Consider the following 22,168-nt stretch of genomic DNA (forward strand, 5'->3'; position numbering starts at 1 on the left):
GAAGGTACCACAGTTCTCACTTATAAGCAGAGCTGAGTGTGACATCTGTATGCTTCAGAGCCTACCAATTATCTTTCCCTACATATATACCCAAACCTTTCGACCCTCAGAGACAGTGGGGTAGAAACTGAGAATGTCCCAAGGTGAAAGTCCAGAGACTTATACTCCAGTCCTGGTTTTGTGGGTCTGTGACCCTCAGCAAGGCCCCTCTTCTCTGATCACAGTGCCTCCCATCACTCCGACAAGGGAGTTGGAACAGGCAACCTTGAAGACTCAATCCAGCTATGGCCTTCTAACAATGTATATTACACGTCATCAAAAGTAAAAATTTTGTGCTTGAAGGATACCATCAAGAAATTGAGGAGGCCAGCAGTGAGTAGCTCATGCCTGGAACGCCAATGCTTTAGGAAGCTGCGGCAGGGAATCGCTTGAGGCCAGGATTTCAAGACCAGTTTGGGCAACGTAGCAGGACCCCCATCTCTACAAAAATTTTTAAAAATTAGCATAGGTTGGGTGGCACACACCTGTAATCCTAGCTACTCAGGAAGCTGAGGCAGAAGGATTGCTTGAGCCCAGGAGTTCAAAGTTGCAGTGAGCTATGATCATACCACTGTACTCCAGTATGGCCAGCAGGGCAAAAGCCTGAAGAAAAGAGAAGGAAATAGGGAAAGAGGGAAAGAGAGAGAGAGAAAGAGAGAGAGAGAAAGGAAAAAAGGAAAGAAAGAAAAAAAGAAGAAAGAAAGAAAAAGAAAAGAAAAAAGAGAAAGGGAGGGAGGAAAGGACAGGAGAAAAGGAAAAGAGAAAGAAAAGAAAGAAAAGAAAGAAAGAAAGAAAATGTTTGCAAATCATAAATCCAAAAAGGAACTGGTACACAGAATATATAAAGAAGTCTTATAAACCAATGATTTTTTTTTTTTTTTTTGAGATTGAGTCTCACTCTGTTGCCCAGGCTGGAGTGCAGTGGCGTGATCTAGGCTCACTGCAACCTCCACCTCCCGGGTTCAAGTGATTCTCCGGCCTCAGCCTCCCAAGTAGCTGGGACTACAGGTGCCTGCGAGTATGTCTGGCTATTTTTTGTATTTTTAGTAGAGACAGGGTTTCACCATGCTGGCCAGGCTGGTCTCGAACTCCTGGCCTCAGGTGACTGACCCACCTTGGCCTCCCAAAGTGCCCGGATTACAGGCATAAGCCACCATGCCCTGACACAAACCAATAATTTTAAAAGTTCAATTTAAAAATGAGCAAAGGATTTGATACAAATGGCTAACAAGCACATGAAAAGATGCTCACTATTATTAGTCATCAGGGAAACGCAAATCAAAACTACAATGAGATATCACTTCATATGCACTATGATGGCTATAATTAAAAAGAGACAATAACAAGTGTTAGCAAAGACATACAGAAATTGGAACCTCCACATGTTGCTGGTGGTAATGCAAAATGGTGCAGCTGCTTTGGCAAACAGCTTGGCAGTCCCTCAAAATGTGAAAGGTACCATATGACCTAGCAATTCCACTCCCAGGAATATAGCCAAGAGAATTGAAAACTTAAGTTCACAAAACACTTGCACATGAATGTTCACAGCAACATTATTCATAATAGCCAAAAAGGGGAAAACATTCAAATGTTCATCAGCTGATGAAGAGATAAATAAATGTGGTATGTCCCTATAATGGAAGATTATTCTACCATAAAAAGGAATGAAGTAGTGATACACACTATAGTATGAATCAACCTTGAAAACATTATGCTAAGCCAGGCAAAAAGGCCACATATTGTATGATCCCATTTATATGAAATATTCAGAATAGGTAAATCCACAGACAGAAAGCAGATTAGCAGTTGCCTAGGGCTGGGGCTGGGGAGGGGGAATTGAATGGAAAATGGGGTGACGGCTAATAGGTATGGGGTTTCTTTGGGTGATGAAAATGTTCTGAAGTTGATTTTGATGATGGTTGCTTAACAGTGAATATAGTAAAAAACACTGAATTGTATGATTTAAATTAGTTAAGTATAGGGTGTGTGAATTATATCTCAATCTCAATAAGGCTTCTTTTAAAAAGTATGAACATGCCATGATCCCTACTACTTACTGGAAACCAATTAATTCTGTTATTCTTTGCCCCCAGGTCCCAATGCCAGGTGCCAGTGGCCAGTGTTGATTATCTGATCCTGGCTGCAGAACACTGACTCAGGTCAAAGATGCTTCAATTATAAGCAAGAGGCCTCTTTCTACAACAGTCTTTGTCGTCTCGCACAGCTTCACACAGCAAGAATGAAGCTCCCTCTGCTACAGATAAGATTAAATTGTCTAACTTTCCTGGTATCAAAAATGCGTTTTTGAAACAGGCAAGAAAAAAAAAGCAGAAACTTACATATTCTTCTGAGTCAAGCTCAAGACGCCCGCTGGCAAGTGAAGTAATTCTACTACTGTAAATAACCTGAATGACAGCTGTGACTTCTACGATTGCGTCAGTTCCCAAGGACCCTCAAACCCTAGCAAGGGTCAGGCATGTAGCATCACTATGCAGAACCCCAGAACCGAGTCTCTTTACTCTGAGGTAACAGGAAAATGTGCCTTGCCAGGGAGTGAGGAAGGCTTTTAAAAATCAGGCATTGGCCAGGACTAAAACATCTTACTTTCCCATTTTCCTGGGGCCAAAGGCTAAAGAGAAAAGGTGAAGGAATTCTTGGCACAAGGAGAAACTCAGGCCAGACGAGACTGCAGACTTAGAGAAGCGTGACTGCAAAGTGGTAAAGCTGTTTGTTTAATAAACACATCAGAATTGTGTAAATATGTGTTCCTTCAAAGTAGTAAGCTTGGGAAGCTGGACACGTAATTCTGATAATATTGCCATTCCTCAGAGTGTTTTCAAAAATGTCAACGTAAGACCTTCTTCAGAGCCCATGACACATTGCACTCAAGAATCTCAAAGATAAGAAAACTTGGTTATTTGAAGATAGATTTGATTTCCTTACAAATACTCAAGAGTTTTTTCAAGAAAAGACTGGGGAGTAAGGTCAGTGGCAACAGGATCCCATTTTTAGCCAGAAGCAAAGGAAAATAAAAAGCAGAAACTGGCTCTGAAGACAAGTGTTGCAACATTTTTGGGAAGAGGGTGCAGCCATAGTTAACTACTACTTTGATGGGAGCCCTATGTGTGGCTTGTGCGAGTTCTAATATCTTCATTAAGCAGTCACAGTCTCTACCTCCAGCACTCTGTTCCTGCATTGGAAAGAGAGACCACCGGACACCTATTAGGAAAACAGGCAAAGCAATCAAAGCAACCTCAGGGTGCCTGGTACAGACAGAGTGATGCTTCATTAAATGGTCTATTATTTACCAAACATCCCATGCCAGCAGCTGTAGAGGATTTAAGAGAAACGGGACACTGGGTCCCTGCCCACAAGGAGTTCACATTCTTATTAGAAATAGTAAGAAAACAGCATAAGATCAAACACAAGCAAGTCTGTGGTTCAGATGGCAGGGCTGCTTCCACCCCAGGGTGCTAGTCCTCTCAGTTCTACAGAGAACACACCAGCTGATTCCAGCTCCCCAGCTTCAGCACCCAACGTGCAAAGCCACAGTGCAGAGAAAGCAGGCAAGACCCACATATCAGAACTCCGGCCTCAGGTGGCTACCCAGCTAGTGGTGTGACCAAATCCATTACTTCAGTTATTCATCAGACAAAACAAAGACAGATTTAGGAAGAGGATGAAAATGTGAAATTAACTCACACATTAAGCTCACATTTAAAACTAGGAAATAACATTTGCTTGCCTAGAGGGCTGGCTGGGTTACAGGCCTATCCATTATGAGGCAAGAATCATTTGCAGTTTGCATTTCACAAGCACAGCAAACTCTACCTATCTCAAGGAGTTCAAGGAACAGTCAGGAAGCTGGCCTTTGAAAATCATGATGCATGGCCAGGCACGGTGGCTCATGCCTGTAATCCCAGCACTTTGGGAGGCTGAGGTGGGTGGATCACAAGGTCAGGAGTTCGAGACCAGCCTGGCCAATATGGTGAAACCCCATCGCTACTAAAAATACAAAAATTAGCCGGGCATGGTGGCGCACGCCTGTAGCCCCAGCTACTCGGGAGGCTGAGGCAGAAGAGGTTGCAGTGAGCCAAGATACTGCCACTGCACTCCAGCATGGGTGACAGAGTGAGACTCTGTCTCAAAAAAAAGAAAGAAACAAAAAGAAAATGGTCATGCAGCTCCTGTCTGAAGAGTAGGGAAGGAGGGAGGGTCCTGTCAAGCTCTGGCCTGGTTGGCTCTTTCAATCCCTCTCTACCACCCCCTTTCTGCAACTTCAACCTCTTCCCAAGCACAATCACCATAGCTGTGCTGGCGGGTATGACTCTTCTGTGTAGGTCCCAGATGTGGCACTGGCATCATGGAGAGATGGAGTGGAATTGGGATTCAGGGCCTTGCAGTGAGGGATTAGAAGGCAAGATGAGGCCAAGTCCTCTCCTCGAGGCCCTCTCTCAACAGACAGCCATAAGGATGATGCCGCCCATGTGTATATAGCTTCGTAGATTATAAAATGCTTTCACACAGATCTCATTTAAATTTTTACCTCCTGCTTTATGACCAATGAAGAAAGTGAGGGTCACAACGAAGTAAAGTTACAGAGCAGGGACTCAAAGCCAGGCCACTTGACTCCAAATTCAGCATTCTCTCCATGACATCCCTCACACTCAGTGCTGGGCACAGCACTGCAACAGTGAAGAAAGTGACTACAGACCTCATTTGTCATCTTATGGGTTTATTCCCTCAGCAAAGAGTCATTTAGTTAACGCCTCCTAGCTTCATCTGCCTCACCTGCAAAATGGGGATGCTAGTAACTACCGTATGGCTTGTCATCCAGACAGGCAACACAGAAAAAATGCTGGGCCTGGTGCCTGCAATCAAAAGGTGCAGGCCCCAAGACACAGGCCCTACTAGTTCATTGCACAGAGGGGAACACACTTCCATTAAGCCATCAATGTGGCCATAAACACCAACCCCAGAGTCCTCACACCGTACTTGGTCTTTCTGCTTTCAGTCACAGGGCTCCCTGCTGCTGAAAATGCTGACCTCAGCATCTCGGCAGGAGGCCTTTCTGCTGCAGCACCACTCACCCAGTGTCCCCACCAGGCTTCCACGCAGCGCTATGCTGTGGGTGAGCCCTGAGCTATGAGTAGAAACTAGCCCCTTGCTGAGGAAAGGAAAGGGAAGGGGCACACTCCTCTTTCCAACCTCCGTGGACTAGGCCACAATAAGGGAAAAAATCATAAGGCAAAGAAAGGCAGCAATCATGGAAGAACACAGGGATTTAACAGGTGTGCCGTGTGACTGATTCTCAAAACCCTACAGCACTTCAAGGGGGGTATAGAAAAGATTCCCCCAGTGCTCAGATACTGCCAAACCTGAAACTTCACTGGGAGGTAAGACTCTCTGGAACTATTCTTGACCAGTTAACTAATGCCTTCTGGTAAATGAGAGATCCCTCGCACATTATTTGTATTGACTCCTCACAAAGATCCCACATGAAAAGTGAGATGAGAATTATTATCTCTGTTTTACAGATGCGGAAGCCAGACCAAGGGAGGTGAGATCATTTGTTCAGTCCCAAACCCAGTCAGTCAGCATCAAACCTAGAATCCAAACCAAGATCTGTCTTCCTCCAGAGTCTCCACTCTCCTGATAGGATGGAAGGCTGAAGAGAGAGGGAGCCAGAGCAGGGCAAAGCCTAAACACCTGAGGAAGTGGGACTAGATGCACAAGGAAATTAAAGGGCCAGCATCTGTTGTTCACAGAGGGTTCCCTTGCAAAATCGCCTTTAATCCTCTCAACAACATGGCTATTAATAATGCTATGATCCCCATCTTACAGGTGAGAAAACAGAGGTAAGGGACCACATGTCAGAGAAGCAAGCCCATCACCTGGGTCCTGAGGAGCCCTAGCTCTGGCAAGCCAGCTCCCATCTGTGAGCCTTGGTCTCTCACCCGAGTGACCTGCAGGGAGGACTCCATGACACGAGGAACATAGTGTGGCAGAAAGGGCTGGACAGGTCCACATCCTAATTCTGCTGCTTACTTGCTGTTTGCTCTTGGGCAAGTCATTCAACAGCCCCACACCTTGGCTGCCTGGTGTGTAAAATATCAGCAATGTTTACAAGGCTGCTGTGAGGATAAAAATCAGACCCTATGATGAAGTGCCATATAGGCCGTCCCTGACCACGAAGGTGTTAGTGATTGTTATCATGACTCCAAATCTAGGAACTGCACACCTATCAGGCTGGAATCCCCCTGACATCGTTGTGCTCCTTAGCTCCTGCTTCATTTCCTCTTCCGAGCAACATTCAAGTCAAGAGACAATCAGGGGCTCCCACCTGGGCCAAGCAGAGAACAAGACAGAGCTGGTGGCTTTCAAGTCGGCTGAGAAAGTCACACGTAAAGAAACCACCAAGCCTTGTGGGTAGTGTGCTGAGCTTTGAACTTTTTTACCCCGGATCACCATGTAGAGGCAGGCTTCAGTCTTCTAGCTGCAGCAGAATCAGATCCTGACCATTAAACTAGCCCCCTCTCTGTCCTTGGTGTTCCAAGGGAATTAACCACCCTTTATTGTCTAAATGACGATGGGGTATGGTCCAGGTCTAGGCCCTCCTATGGCCAGCAGGCTCATTTTCAGTTCATTTCTTCACCAGATCCGCCCTAAAACCCTCTATGACCACTACAGTCTTAGGCTATTCGGTGGGACAGATGCACTAGCTCAGTCTGGTAAAAACACCTAAAAAAATGGCTTTGGAAATTAAACTCCAATCCAAGCAAACTGTCCAGGAAGCTCTTCTAGTACGGCAGGAGGGACCCATCACTATCCAATCCTCCATCCAGCCAGCCCTTCACCAGGTGCCCCAGAGCAAGCCGGCTGGTCTTCCCAAGCCTCAGTTTCTTCATCTACAGCTAAGGCTAACGACACCTACCTCACAGGACTGCTGTGAGGCTGCAGCCCATGTTAAACCTCTGGCTCACAGCACAGTGCTTTCTAGGAGCCAGGGCCTGTGATAACACCTTTAGCCATTTTATTTCCTCTTCCACAGAAAAAGAGCAGATGCAGAAAGGGCTTGACCCAGTCACAGAGCCACTGAAAGGCAAAGCTGAGACTGAATCCTAACCTGGAAAGTTTCTATGCCAGTCCCCAGACCTTGGTTCCAATCACTAATCAAAAGCATGAATGTGAAGCCTGGCCAGAGAGACTCCCACCCCCACGCCCCCAAAAGGTTCTGCCGTCAGCTGCCCCACGGTCTCCTCTCTAGCTCTGCCCTTTGGTCATACCCTCCTCCGCTTGGTGTTTAGGCATCATCAGCCTGTGAGCCTGGACTCCCTTTCACGGCCTAGTACTTGAGCGTGGGCGCTTGAGTCAGAAGTCCAGGTGTGAATCCTGGCCCTGCCAATTACCAGGAGCACGGCCTCATGCAAGCAATATAACCATTTCTAGCCTTGTTTCCTCACCTGTAAAATGAGGATTTTTAAAAGTATCTCCCTTGTGAGTTTATGGTAAAGATTAAATGGGAATTAGAGGAGATTACAGTCATGCATAGCTTAACAACAGGGATAAACAACAGGGTCCTGAAAAGTGCATTGTTAGGCAATTTCATCATTGTGTGAACACGGAGTGTACTTACACAGACCTAGATGGTACCGCCTACTACATACCTAGGTTATATGGGATCGCCTGTTGCTGCTAAGCCACAAACCTGTACAGCATGTGACTGTGCTGAATACTATAGGCAATTATAACACCAGTTGTATCCAAATATACAAAAGGTACAGTAAAAATACTGTATAAAAGCCAAAATACAGTACACCTGTAGAGGGCACTCACCATGAATGGAGCTTGCAGGACTGGAAGTTGCTCTGAGTGAGTCAGTAGCGATGAGTGAATGTGAAAGCCTACACTACCATACACTTTATAAATACCGTACACTCAGACTACATTGAATTTATTTATTTTTATTTTTTGAGACGGGGTCTCAGTCACCTAGGATGGAATAAAGTGGCACAATCTCGGCTTACTGCAATCTCCATCACCCAGGCTCAAGCAATTCTCCCACCTCAGCCTCCTGAGTAGCTGCGATCACAGGCATGTGCCACCACACCCAGCTAATTTTTTTGTATTTTTGGTAGAGACGAGGTTTCACCAGCTGGTTTCGAACTCCTGAGCTCAAGCAATCCGCCCACCTCGTCCTCCCAAAGTGCTAGGATTACAGGTGTGAGGCACACCTGGCTACCAAATTTATTTTTAAAATAAAGTAATTGTGCTACAATGTTACAAAGGCACAATGGCTACGATGTCACTAGGCAATAAGAATTTTTTAGCTCCATTATAATCTTATGGGACCACCGACTTTGATCTTGGCTGATGAACTGAAACACTGTTATTCAGCACAGGACCCTATACAGAAAGCCCACCTAGCTCAGCAATGTCAGCCAATGTCAGCTAGTAGCAAAGGCAATAACCACTGTGCCTCCAGTTATGGTCAGAAAGACAGGGCAAGCTAACCACACAAAAGCAAGAGAACTGAGGAAAGACCCACTGCATTTGTTAGCCAGCTCTGCTGATTCTCTCCTGCCCTACTACATCTGCTGGCCTGTGCCCTGGCTATTTCCATAAAATAAATGTGACAATCTATGGTCAAATGATTTCTGCAGGTTGGTATGTATGAAGAAAGCAATAAAGTATTTTATGAAATTAAGCAAGGGAGGGAGAGGTGATGGAAACTATCTTTTGGAAGATGTATTATGGCAAAAACCGTGATTACGTTTGCACCAACCTAATACTACACAAAGAAAATAATTGAAGAGATAATGAAAACTTGACTCAATGCCCAGCTTGCTTTAAAGAGACAATCTTTTGTCATCACTGCCCCTGCTGTTATTAGACCCTGTCCCTTGGTCAGATAGGAGATGCCCAACTTCAACCTGGAGTCATAGTTGTAACTGACGTGGGCAGGAAGAAAACAGATTGGGAGACAGATGCTCTGCCCTACATCCCCATGCGGTTCGTCTCTCACTGTGTAACCCAGGGCAGGTCATGCTGGCGGGTCTGAAAAAGGAACAGACCCATATGGAGGTTTCTGATGTCCTCTCCAATCCCAACCTCATCGTGTCTGTGATTCCTCATTCAGGGTCGATCAAAACCAGGCCATCTAACCTACTATTGTCCCACCTGGCCTTAATAACATCAAGTAGCTGATTCATTTGGCCAACCTAAAACACGCCAAAGCTTTCTCTACCCCACCACACTAGTACCAACCCATGGATGTCTAGGAAAAGATTTATTAAACACTTGTCTTTTACCAAATTCTAGCTGGCTGTCTCCACTTTGCCATATTCTAATTTAGAATTTTGGATGTTTTAATTTCACTCCCATCGATAAAAATTCTGAAAAGAGCTTTAGAAAGATTCACCATTAATTTATATTTCAATAATTCAGAATTTGTGTAAGCCCACAGAGAAGTACAATTTTGCATTATCGTGAAAAAAGGACCAAGGGGCTAATTACTGACATAAAAGGGCAGCATTTTACCCATTTAAGCTGCTTTCACACCGTTTCAAAGCAGTCATTTAAATATAAACAGTGTTTCATTATACCCTGTTGTTATGTATTTACTGAAGCATATTCAAGGATTTCTTTTTTTAAAAATATTGGTCATTTATTTAAATTACATTAGAGTAAAATAATAAAACCACATATATTCAAAGATGGTTTTACGGGGGCAGGGGAGGATGTTCTTTGCATAAATTCCTGTATCCCTTTGTATTTTGAGTTAAACCAAGTTAGCACAAAGAGGGAATGTGTCTAATGGGACTATATTTTACACGTAATAAATGCTTTAAAAAGTACTTTATGAATGATTAAATAATGGCTATGTTAAACTACTCTTTTTTCATCTTCCCAGCTTTCATCCTATATTAATTTATAGAATCAAAAAGCAACGTTTTTATAGAAATGAGAAGTGCTTCTATTTTCATTATACCACAGTTTAATGTCGTGCCCTGACCCTTGAAAAACATGACTGCAGGGACCATCTGCTTGCGCGGCATTTCTGACCCCGACAAAAGCACGGCGAAGACATGGCTCATTGTGCCCCAACAATGTACCTTACACAAGCACCTGCGCTGGAGATTCCTCCTTGGATGTGCTTCCTAGAAAGTGCTGTTGTGAATGAGCATGGCTGCTTCCCTTTGTCGAAAGGATAAAAACCCTGTGCGTCAGGATGTACTCTTTTTTGCCGCCGCTGCTGGGAAACCTTGAGGCCAATTCCATGTCCAGGTGTCAGCAATCAGTTCCCCTCGAGCACCCTGGCAAGTAGACTTTGCTTCCATTCCCAATTGTCCCACTTTTCATCAAATTCTGTTTTCTAAACCACCTCAGAGATTTCAGAAATAAGAAGGGCACAAACCCTAAACACCATAATAATAGCGAGATTTTACTGTGTGTGAAAATAAAACAGATAATAAGAACACGGGACATCAGAGACATACCGGACTGGATATTCTTCCCCAACCAACAGGGACATAAAGGCAGTATTTGTCATGAAACCAGTCTGTGGCAAGCAAATCTTCCAAAATAAGACTCAGTTTTTGTATTACGAACTTATTTACCTATTAGCTACCTGGAATGAATATTTCACTCAAAAGAAACAATAGTATCTAAGCACCTGGCACTGAAAGCAAGGGAGAAAAGAATAAGTTTTGGTGCCTCTTATCTGGTCACTGGTGCAAAATAGATTCCAAAAATCTAGGGCTCAGGTTTGTGGACTTTCTATTCTAACCAGATGCTCCAGATGCTACTAACATCCCAGAGAGAGGCCAGACCCAACCCCCAAGACTTCCTTTTGTACAGCCTAAGATACAGAACACATGAGGTCACTCTGCAGAGTGCAATGACTGCTGAGGCAGTGAGATGTGGTGTGAGGTAAAAGAGTACAGGCTTAGTGAAGAATGATGTGGCAATAAACATGGATATTAAAAACGCACATACCCTCCAACCCGAAGAGTTTACTTCTGAGTTGTCATCCCAGACAAACGTTTTCTTGCATGCACAAAGAAGCATACAAAAGGATATTCAATGCAGCATGATTTGAAACAGTAAAACTTCTGGAATTACCCTAAATGTTCATCACAAAGAAAACAAACTGTGGTACATTCAAACACGGAATATTTTACACCAACCATGAAGTTGTTAGATTTCTGCACACAGACATGGAAAGATCTGTAAGGTCTATTGAGTGGAAAAAAGGAAGCCAGAGAATGCATGTTCCCACTTGCATGAAATTTAAAATAAACTGTATTTATGTTTCAAAATGCACAGGTGATATATACATATGTACACACATGCTGCGAAAAACAATTCAGAAGGGACACACGGAACTGATCATTGTAATTAGAAGGAGTTGGGTAGGTAAAGGGGTTTGTTACTTTATCTGTATTGTTTTAATTATTTGAAACAATGTATTCATGTATTACTTGTGTCCATTTTGAGTGATGATTTATAGTAGGAATGCAAAATATGAAAACAAATCTAGCTGTTCTCTGACCCCACACTGTAGGTTTTCCTTCATGACAAGGCACGGGGAGCCACAGCAGCAGGCTGGAAGGCAGAAACACAGGGCTGCTGTGCTCTGCACAGGAGGTCTCAATCAATATTTGTTGAATAAAGCTGCCTCAATTTCCTTTCTTATAAATACGTGCCTTTATAGCTCTAAAAAAGTATCTGTGAGTCTATGTTATGCAGGAATCTCCGACGGACACAGGAAAAGGATTCAGAGTCAGCCCTCAGAAGACGAGCATGGCAGGGAAAGGGAAGGAGAAAGAGCATGAGCCTCTCGCCTGGCCCCTTTGAATCCCCAGGCAAAGCTAACCTAGGCCACCTCTTCCTGCCTTCCCTGGCTTGGCTCCTACAGGGCCAGCCAAGACTGGGCTCCCACCACACTCCCTGAGCAGTCTGCACCTGCCTCCCCGCCCTCCCTCGGGTCAGCCCCTGATTCCCTCCAGCCTCACCTCGCGTTCACTCATTCAATAATTTCAACAGATGTCCTGTGATTTCTAAAACTACCACTCACCTAACAGGGAGGAAGAAAAAAAATTAGCAAAAATAATTGCTTTGAAGTTCTGGAGAACAAAGTCATTTTCTCCAGCCCGGGCAGTGTCTGGGGCCCTGCTTAATCAAAGCCACCAAAGGAAGGCTTCGCCCTGCAAGGTCTGTGTCAACAATGCCCACCTCTACCTTTCCCCTAACTCACACACTCATGAGCATGAGCTCTCTCTCACTCTCTCAAACACACACACACACACACACACACACACACACACACAGGGCTGTGGAGCTGACTGATCAGTTCAGGCAGTTCCTCCTTCATCCCATCTTCAGCTATTCTGTTTCTTCCTCCATACCACCCATTTCCGGCTTTGCCTGCCCAGCCAAACACCCTTACAGCCCACAGGAACCCCAGCTAGGAGAATACCAATCTCACTTGAATTAAAAAAGGAAGACCCCCCCTCCACCACTCTCCTTATTTCCATCACATGAGCAGACAAGACTTGGGGACCACATCCTGTAGCTGCATGGTGGGGATGCTAACATCTACTCTTGGATCAACTGCTAACCGGTCCTCTACCCTTGCTGGGGCAGGGACACCGCCGACACCCCTCCCTTCTGCACATCTGTCCACTCAACAGTAACAGTGCACATGGTCCCTCCCTGTACACCCCACCTCCAGAATTCTAGAACCTCTTCCATTCCTTTAGGAACTTTCTTTGGTGAGAAGCTGTTGGGGTCTGTTGGGGCATGTCCCCACCACCACTGGTATTTAAGACCCAAGTGTCTCTACTGCTGGGCATGCTGTCCCCCTGTATCGGGTACTTTTCACATTTGTCAGACAGTTAAAAAGTAAACAAACACCGACGAGGAAGGTTAAAAAAAGAAAACTACCCACCAATCTGCTACAGAGGTCTCTGTTTCTGATGCAATCATTGTTAAAATACCGAACTTAAGCTGAAATAAAGAAAGAAATGCATTGCTCTCACTTATAAGTGGTAGCTAAATGATAAGCACTTACGAACATACAGAGGGAAACAACAGACACTGGGTCTACTTGAGTTGGGGGGTGGTGGGAGGAGTTAGAGGAACAGAAAAGATAACTATTGGGTACTAGGCTTAATACCTGAGTGATGAAATAATATGTACAACAAAGCTGTGCGATATGTGTTTACCTATGTGACAAACCTTCACATGTACCCCCAAACCTAAAATACATGCTAAAAACAAACAAAAAAAAGAAATGTGGGAGGAAGAGCATCAGGATAAATAGCTAATGCATGCAGGGCTTAATACCTAGGTGATGGGTTGATAGGTGCGGCAAACCACCGTGGCACGCATTTACCTATGTAACAAACCTGCACATCCTGCACACATATCCCAGAACTTAAAATAAAATAAAATCTGAAAAAAAGAAAGAAATGCATGTCCCCACATGCCCTCCTCAAAATGAGCTGAGGAAGATGTATACATAGGCAACGTGAGGCTGACCTACTAGAGGTCAGTCAGACTCTGGCTCAGAAAACCGAGGGTGCAGGGCAGGGATAGAATGCTGGTGACATCTTTTCAGCCCCCTTTCCAGCTGTGTCTGATGTCATTTCTACCCAGTGGACTCTTTGGTTAACTGAGTTTATAAATTGTACATACGTCCGCACTTTTTTTTCAGCTAAGCCAATTTGAGTGAGTTGTATTCCCACAATCTGTAACCCAAAGAGTTCTGGCTAATACTCTAATATACCCAAATATCCTCACCCTAAGGTAGTCTCACTAGTGAAGGGTCTAGATGGGGAGGTTCATTGTATAAGGTATGACTATAAAATAATGATATTCACATTGTAAAAAAACAAACCAAATGAGCAAGGACCCCCATTGGAATTCCTCTTAAGGAATTTTAATAGTAAAAAAACCTAAATTCTTCTTTTTTTCCTTTATTTTTGAGACAGGGTCTCATTCTGTCACCCAGGCTAGAGTACAGTAACATAATCACAGCTCACTACAGTCTTGACCTCCCAGGCACAAGCAATCCCCCCACCTCAGCCTCCTGAGTAGCTGGGACCACAGGTGCACGCCACCACACCCAGCTAATTTTTTTTTTTGGGGGGGAGACATGGAATCTCACTATGTTGCCCATTCTGGTTTTGAACTCCTGGCCTCCAGCAATCCTCCCTGCTAAGCCTCCCAAAGTGCTGGGATTACAAGCATGAGCTACCATGCCCAGCCACAAATCTCAATTAAGAGCTGGGTTTTACTTTGGAAAAGCCGTCAATACTCAATCAAGTAATGCCTTTGTCGAAATGACGTAAGGCTTAACAAAAGAGATATAACTATTTGTATAGCACATAGACTGTTTCACATTGTATCATTAGGAAACCAGCTTTGGGTAAAGTTTTACTACACGAATCCATCTACTCTGGTCATTTTAAGGCTCTCTCTCCTTCTACCACATTTTTTTTTTTTTTTTTTTTTTGAGATGGAGTCTTGCTCTGTCACCCATGCTACAGTGCAGTGGCTCGATCATATTCCCCTACAGTCTCAAACTCCTGGGCTCAACTAAGACTCCTGCCTCAGCCTCCCACATAGCTGGGACTACAGGCACATACCACTATAACTGGCTCAATTAATTTTTATGTGAAAGGTGACAGTCACACATCCATCCAAATAGAATCATCTGCAATGTGTCTAATATACAACATTGAACACAGAAGACAGGTTTATAACTTACAGATTCAAAAAGTATCAAGTACTTGTCTTTCTTCCTCTTTAATAGTTAAATTTGCCAAGAAAGAAAGATATAATCCTGAAATTAAAGACGAACTCTGCCAGGTGTTTCCTAGGATGTCATTACTAATGGACAAAAAGTCAGCCTCTCAGGCAAACATTAATCATTAGCCAATTGTTGATAATTAACTAATGATCTACAAGAATATACCATGGAGCCCTTGTATGGTCATTCATTTATTTATTCACTCATTTGACGTGCATTTCCTGATGTTCTTCCCGTGTACCAGGCACAGGATTAAGTTCACAAGGCTATACACCCAAATCAGACTGCAGTCTCAGCCTCTAGGAACTCATATTCTAGTTCCATCCAAAGTCACTCAGCTAATCAGCCAAAGAGTCAGGCTGTCAGACCCCACAGCCCATGAGCAGACCATCACACTCCATGCCACTTCCCATAACAGTTATAAACCGGGGGAAAGGGGCTGGTGTCTGTACAAGAGAGTTGGACTGGGCACAGGGGTGTCCAGAGGGAAAGCAAGTACTCAGATATAGGCAGGCGGGGACTGGACAAGGATCAGAGAAGGCTGAAGGGAAGAAGCGCAGCATATGAGCTGTCTGAGAAGAATAGACAGAACCTAGGCCTACAGAAATAAGAAAGTTCAATTCCAACAGAACGACAACCATGCAAAGACGCAGTCTTGATGATATACAGACCTAACCTCCACCATATAGGCTAAGCCCAAGGAGCCAGGTTATGAAATTGTGTTTCAGGTATTATGGTTCACACCACTAGGTGCAAAAGCCATGAGATGCCGAACTACGTGACCATGCAGATACGACGGACTTGATTTTTAAGCCCAGTTAACACTATACTCAGATCTCAGCCATGGAGGAAAGAAAGCAATCAAAGTAGACTGTCCCACAGCATTCCTGGCCACTGTAAGGCATCTGGTCCCACAGGCAAGCATCCACAGCCCAGCACTGCTTCTCAGACAGGTCCCACCACTCTTGCTACTCTGAGCCCTGGAACCAGAGCACAAAATTTCCTAGACTGCTCTGCTATGAAAGCCAACACTGTGGGTTCTTTTAACCAGAGGTGCACAAGAAAGGCCACAGACCCTAAGCTTTTCAGGAATAACACGTACACCTTCCCACTCATTCCCAGCTAAGGACCTGCAAGAAATCCACAGAGGGACCTGCCACCCAAGAAAATCTGAAACATGGCTCAGAGGAAGGAATGATGGTGGTGCTTCTCCTGGGAAAGTCATTCGTTTGATGCACATCAGCAGTACTTATTTACTGAACATCTACTGTATAACTCTACCACTGCATCAGGCATGGTTGGGGATTCAGAATGCTTCACTACTAACTGTATTCTGAAGATGCTCAAGAGGATAAAGATGTGCATATAGGCCAGGTGCGGTGGCTCAAGCCTGTAATTCCAGCACTTTGGGAGGCCGAGGTGGGCGGATCACAAGGTCAGGAGATCGAGACCATCCTGGCTAACACAGTGAAACCCCGTCTCTACTAAAAATACAAAAAAATTAGCCGGGCATGGTGGCGGGCGCCTGTAGTCCCAGCTACTCAGGAGGCTGAGGCAGGAGAATGGCATGAACCTAGGAGGCAGAGCTTGCAGTGAGCTGAGATCGTGCCACTGCACTCCAGCCTGGGCAACAGAGCAAGACTCCGTCTCAAAAAAAAAAAAAAAAAAAAAAAAAAAAAAAAAAAAAAGATGTGCATATAAATAACAAAAAATACAGGGTATTTTATGTGCAAAATGCCACAAAAAAGGTTCAGATTGTTTGGATCAGTGTAAGGAAAGGCTTCATGGAAGAAACATAATCTGAGATTATTCTTGAGCAGCTATAAGGAGAGTGACAGTAAAGAAGGGGTGGTAGAGGCCAGGCACGGTGGCTCACACCTGTAATCCTAGCACTTTGGGAGGCCAAGGTGGGCAAATTGCTGGAGTCCAGGAGTTTGATATCAGTCTGCGCAACATGGTGAAACCCAATCTCTACAAAAAATACAAAAATCAGTCGGGTGCAGTGGCATGTGCCCATAGTCCCAGCTACTCAGGCAGTTGAGATAGGAGGATTGTTTGAGCCCCAGAGGCAGAGGTTGCAGTGAGCCAAGATCACACCACTGCACTCCAGCCTGGGCAACCCCTGTCTCAAAAAAATAAAAGAAGGGGCAGTATGAAAGAAGAGATATTTCAAATGGAGAAGCCAGGGGGTGGACAAGTAAGGGAAGGAGGCATGTTTAGGAAATTTTGTGGACAAATGGATGGGGCTGTAAAGGAGAGGAGTGGAGACAAAACCCAACAAAGCTGGACCAGACCAAGCTGGACCTGGCCACACTCTGGCCTTTCCCCCTTGGGCAATGGGTAACCACTGAGGCCTCAGGATCACTTCTGTAGCGGAAGTCACTTGACAGTGGAATTCGCAGGCCTTTAGAGGCAAAATGTCAACAGGCTCAAAACCCAACCTCAACAACAAGATGAGAAGACAGGCAGGAAAAGGGTCACAGACAGTGAAACTTTTGGTTTGGTTTAAAAAGCACCTGGTGGCCGGGCACGGTGGCTCACGCCTGTAATCCCAGCACTTTGGTAGGCCAAGGCGGGCAGATCATGAGGTCAGGAGATCAAGACCATCCTGGCTAACATGGTGAAACCCCATCTCTACTAAAAAATTAGCCAGGCGTGTTGGTGCACGCCTGTAGTCCCAGCTACTCAGGAGGCTGAGGCAGGAGAAAGGCATGAACCCCAGAGGCGGAGCTTGCAGTGAGCCGAGATGGCACCACTGCACTCCAGCCTGGGCGACAGAGCCTCAAAAAAAATAAAAATAAAAATAAAATAAACAAAAAGCAAATAAAAAGCACCTGGTACACCAGGCACTTTGCTAGATAAGGGGATAGAGAGACATGGGCCATGGGCCTTCGCCTCCAGGCGCTTAGTGCTGGTTTAGAGATGGCTTAGAGGTGAGTGCAGCCATCAGTAGAGATCAAGGAAGGTCTGACTTGGCAGATGAAGATCTCCATTCTGGACATTTTTAATTTCAAGCAGTTAGTTTCACACTCCAGAGAAGTAAGAGGTAGCATCGGGAGGAAGAGTACCAGGAACAGATTACACAGACTCAAAACTGTTCAACCATGTCGGTTTGCTTATAAGAAACTGAATGATAGGAAACAAAGCATTTTTCCTCACAGTGAAGTATGATATTGTAATCATCCCCACTCTGACACTTGATACAGAGGCATTCCCCTCCTCTGTGCTAAAAATAATAATAATAAAATCAATGGTATTTGCTTTCAGTAAGTGGAACTGAGGAAATACTGCTATTGACTGAACTAGGAGGGCTATTACTGTGGGAACTGAGTTGCACTGTTTCCATGACTCCAGCCTCCACTAGTCCCTGCAAGTCCATAAACAAAAGCTGCATAGAAACTTAAGAGTGTTTATATTTTTAAAAAAATAAAGAACAAAAACTATCCCTGGGAAAACTTCTGCCCCCCAAGGTAGTCTCCAAATCCCAAAACTAGCTGAGTTACATACTATCCAGAACAAAGAACATTGGATCAATGGGGATGGCCACATTTCTTACCCAAAAAAAGTCATAATTTTACTAGGTAACTGGTAACAGGCAGAAACATCACACATAAAACTGGCCCTGAATCTCACTCTATCGCTCAACATGCATCTTTCCCATGGAGCTATGAGGCAAAGAAACCCAGCAGCTTCCAGATACATGCAGCCTTGCAACTCATTTCAGCGTCTGCCCTTTGATTTTACCATTCACATTAAATGAAAGGTATTTACTACAGATGAAAAATAAGCTTCGTTCAGCTGCCTCTAAACCAAACCCAAAAATAGAGCAATCACTCCAGTACAAATTGGGTCAAATGTATTAAAAAAAAAAAAAAACAGCTCCCTCATGGGAGGACCAACATGGCATGGGACCTTGCTTAGAGTCAGAAGGAAATCCACAAAGATCTTCCCTTCCCACAGTGGGAAAGGAAGTATTTAAAGAGTCAAGCAGAGTATAAATTCATCTGGTCATGTGACCATCCAAGTGAAAGCAAGACACAAAGTTGAATGCCATGAGTTTCAGAATACTACGTGAAGAGGTCAAAGGAATATACGTTGGCTTTTAGAAAGGCCTGCCAAATTAAAACACTGCCAAATCCCCGCCCCCCCCCCAAAAAAAAGAAAGTTCAAAGCTTAAGAACTGTCAAGAAAGGATTCACTGGAGAGGGGGTGCAAAAGGGAAAGATTAATCCATTTCCTGTATTTTATTTCCTGACTTCTTAGCTGAGAAATCCAAATGGTCTGACAGTGCTTATATCAGTGCCCTGAATTTCCCTGGGAAAAATTCAGAATATTAATTGGCTTACACATGCAGCTACATTAATTATTCCATTGATCTGAATTAATCTGCCTTTCTGAAAGGTATTTATTTTCTAAGTTTGTTTAATCATGTTCTCTTGAGCTACGAAAAGTAACAATCTGGGTCACCATCCACATCGTTAAATTTGGTAACAAGGCTAACACCATCTGTGGCCTAGACTACGATGATCTATCTCCATTGATGAGAGGCTTTCCACCACTTCTGCTTTTTCTTTAAAACAATCGTCTAATGTCACATGTCTACAAAGAAATCAAAAGCTACATAAAATGTCCAAAGTTAAACAAATGATCTCTGGCATTGTCCAAATATATACTACCAGCATTTATGTGGTTATCCAACTCTCATTTATAGTTGTATTTTCAGCATCAATTCCCAAAATTTTTAGAAAATTCTCTAGATATCAAACTACTAAAGCCCACATACAAATAGACATCACATTACATCTGAAATGTGCCACAACATTTTAAATGTAACATGAAATCCTGTACATAAATCGTTAAGGCTTATTCACAAGAGCATAATTTCACTATCTTCAGAAGCCAGCAGAGCTCTCCCACACAAGGGAGAGCCTAGTGTGTTTGCCTTTACAACGCTCGCTCAGTTAGGAACATCCAGCCCTGCTAAAATAGAGCTTCAACATGAGAAGCCAAAAACAAACGGAACCAGCTAAGAGAAGAGAAGAAAAACAATAGAGTTTCCTGTTATCCAGAATGGGCTCCCCTTCATCTCCCATTCTGCATGGCTTCTGATTGCAAAGAACCAATCCTTGCAAGAAGGATGCTGCAGCACCAGAAAAATCCTGAAATGGCTTCTGAATCATCAAAGAAAGATTGCAGAATGTCAGAGGTAAAAACAATCCTAGCAATCTTCTTACCCAATCCTCCTAATTGCCAGGTGGCTGCACAGCAATGCAGAAAGGTATGAGAAATGACCCCAAATACAGCTAGTTGACAGGTGAGTGGGACAAGATCCTAGTCCCAGTCTAGTACTCTTTAGTGCTTTTTTAAAAAACACTATATCAACCTTTCCCAAAGGAAGTTCCATGGACCACTGGTTCCATGATGTTAAAGTCTTTTGCCAAAAAAAAAAAAAAAAAAAAAAAGTTTAAAGAATTCATGACTGATTACTTTTAGGCACTAGCTGAGTTAAACAAAAGGAAACCTGTTTTTTAACTGCAGAACTTCCCAAAGCTTTTACTAAGATAATGTGCACTATAAATCTTTAAGAAGGCAGCAAAGTATATGGAAGCATCCTGATTTATTTAACCATACAATCATTTTCTCTTAGAGCATTTCATAGGACGTGGAGTAGAAACTTTAATATTATATCATGTATTCAATAACATCATGTATTATTCTCCAAATTATGCTCTATGTAGATTTATTAGTTTTGTTATATTCTACTTCTCTAAAAATAGTTCATGTACAAAGTCTAAGATAATTCTCTACTTACCAGAACAACTGACCAAAGTACCCACCACTCCCAAGAACACTAGATTTAAAAAGAAAAAAAAAAAAAAAAAGAAAAGAAAAAAGCTAATATTATCAGGAAAAGAATGGTAGCAAAAACTTATGTGGAGATAACAGTTATTTTAAAATCTGCTCCAAATCTCTTCCATAAAAATTCCACATCTATTTATAAAAGATTCATGACTTTAAATACTTTCATTCAGTATAAATTTGAGAATACAGGTTAAAACAAACAAACAAAAAACCACTGTTGCAAAGCTCCAAGAAACACGACATGCATGGCTATAAACTTCAACCACCCAGAAGGCCAGCTGCCAGTTTAAGTATAGAAGCAAACGATAACCATATACCAGGACCAGCAGGAACTCTAAGGACACTTACCAAGTTATGATTTGTTGAATTAGAATCATCTTCAGGGAATGGGATGTAAATAGCTAAGGCCACACAATTGGCAAAAATAGCCAATAATATAAATATGTCAAATGGTCTGAAAAAATGTGTTAAGGTATATATGTGTCATGGAAACATAAACCATGTCCCTCATCACACTCCCGATCACATCACTTTCGAAGCACCTTTAAAAGGAAAATGACACACACAAATCCTATTTCGGCTGACTGCTGTGACTGCTAGGTTTTCGGCAGAAGTAATCATTGGTGGTCATCTCACAGTGGAGCCTCCTACCAAATGACCTCTCTGTGTCCTTTTCTTCTGTTGCAAGGATCATGTTACACTCAATCTTGGGCTGCACACTGTATATTAAAACCTAAAAGTACATCCAATTAGGGCACTGTGTGAACCAGGTTTCTGCTTCTTACAGGTTTAAAAGTGACAAGAGCCTTACTAAGTTCCCGGCTGTGGTAGACACAGAGAAATCATCATGGGATAAATGTCTTCCACAGATCCTTGCCTCCATGTGTTAGAGCCATTTTCTCAGGGGCTATTCTTGGCAGGGTCAGCCTAAATCGCCTGTCTGGACTTGGCCAGGCCAAGCCACCAGGACCTTCTCATTCTACCTGTGACTTTCTCATGGCATATTCCAATACCTCAGATGTGATCAGCAGCGAGCCAGGCTTCAGCTCCCGCCTCTGCTTTCTCTGCTAGAGGAATCGATGGCTATAACTGTTTCAGATTAGAGCTGGACTGGAGCTCAGTTTATAATATGCTGTTACTGTGCTCAATTTGTAAACAAATTAAATTAAAAAGCCATAAGAAATCAGCACCAGACACGTTCAAAGTAGGCTTTAACATTTCTCAATCTCGGTGGTCTGTCTGGAAGAATCACTTTGAGATCAGCCTTCAAGAGATACTTACCTAAACATTCTGGTGTTATTAAGAGACACTGTCAAAATTGGCAATACAAAATTTGACATCTGCCAAAATGATTGTTTTTCTTCTTTGGGTTTTCAGCCTTTCCAAATACAAGGTTTTGTGAGCACCAGCCTCATCTGCAATTCCTGGGCTTGATTTTACCACAGTGCT

The 22,168-nt window shown here is 43.5% G+C and overlaps 1 protein-coding gene across 4 annotated transcripts in view; it reads right to left on the reverse strand.

Annotated features, from left to right (window-relative positions):
- The window catches only part of CACNA1D (calcium voltage-gated channel subunit alpha1 D), a 330,171-nt gene that overhangs the window by 302,003 nt on the left and 6,000 nt on the right, over positions 1-22,168 (reverse strand). For all 4 annotated transcript variants that reach the window (XM_054483847.1, XM_054483848.2, XM_054483846.2 and 1 more), the window contains exon 3: positions 21,068-21,173. In XM_054483847.1, the coding sequence (XP_054339822.1) occupies positions 21,068-21,173 (106 nt within the window). The remainder of the gene's footprint in view (positions 1-21,067; positions 21,174-22,168) is intronic.

Source organism: Pongo pygmaeus, chromosome 2 (genome assembly GCF_028885625.2).
Source record: "Pongo pygmaeus isolate AG05252 chromosome 2, NHGRI_mPonPyg2-v2.0_pri, whole genome shotgun sequence".
Classification (NCBI taxonomy): Eukaryota; Metazoa; Chordata; class Mammalia; order Primates; family Hominidae; genus Pongo; species Pongo pygmaeus.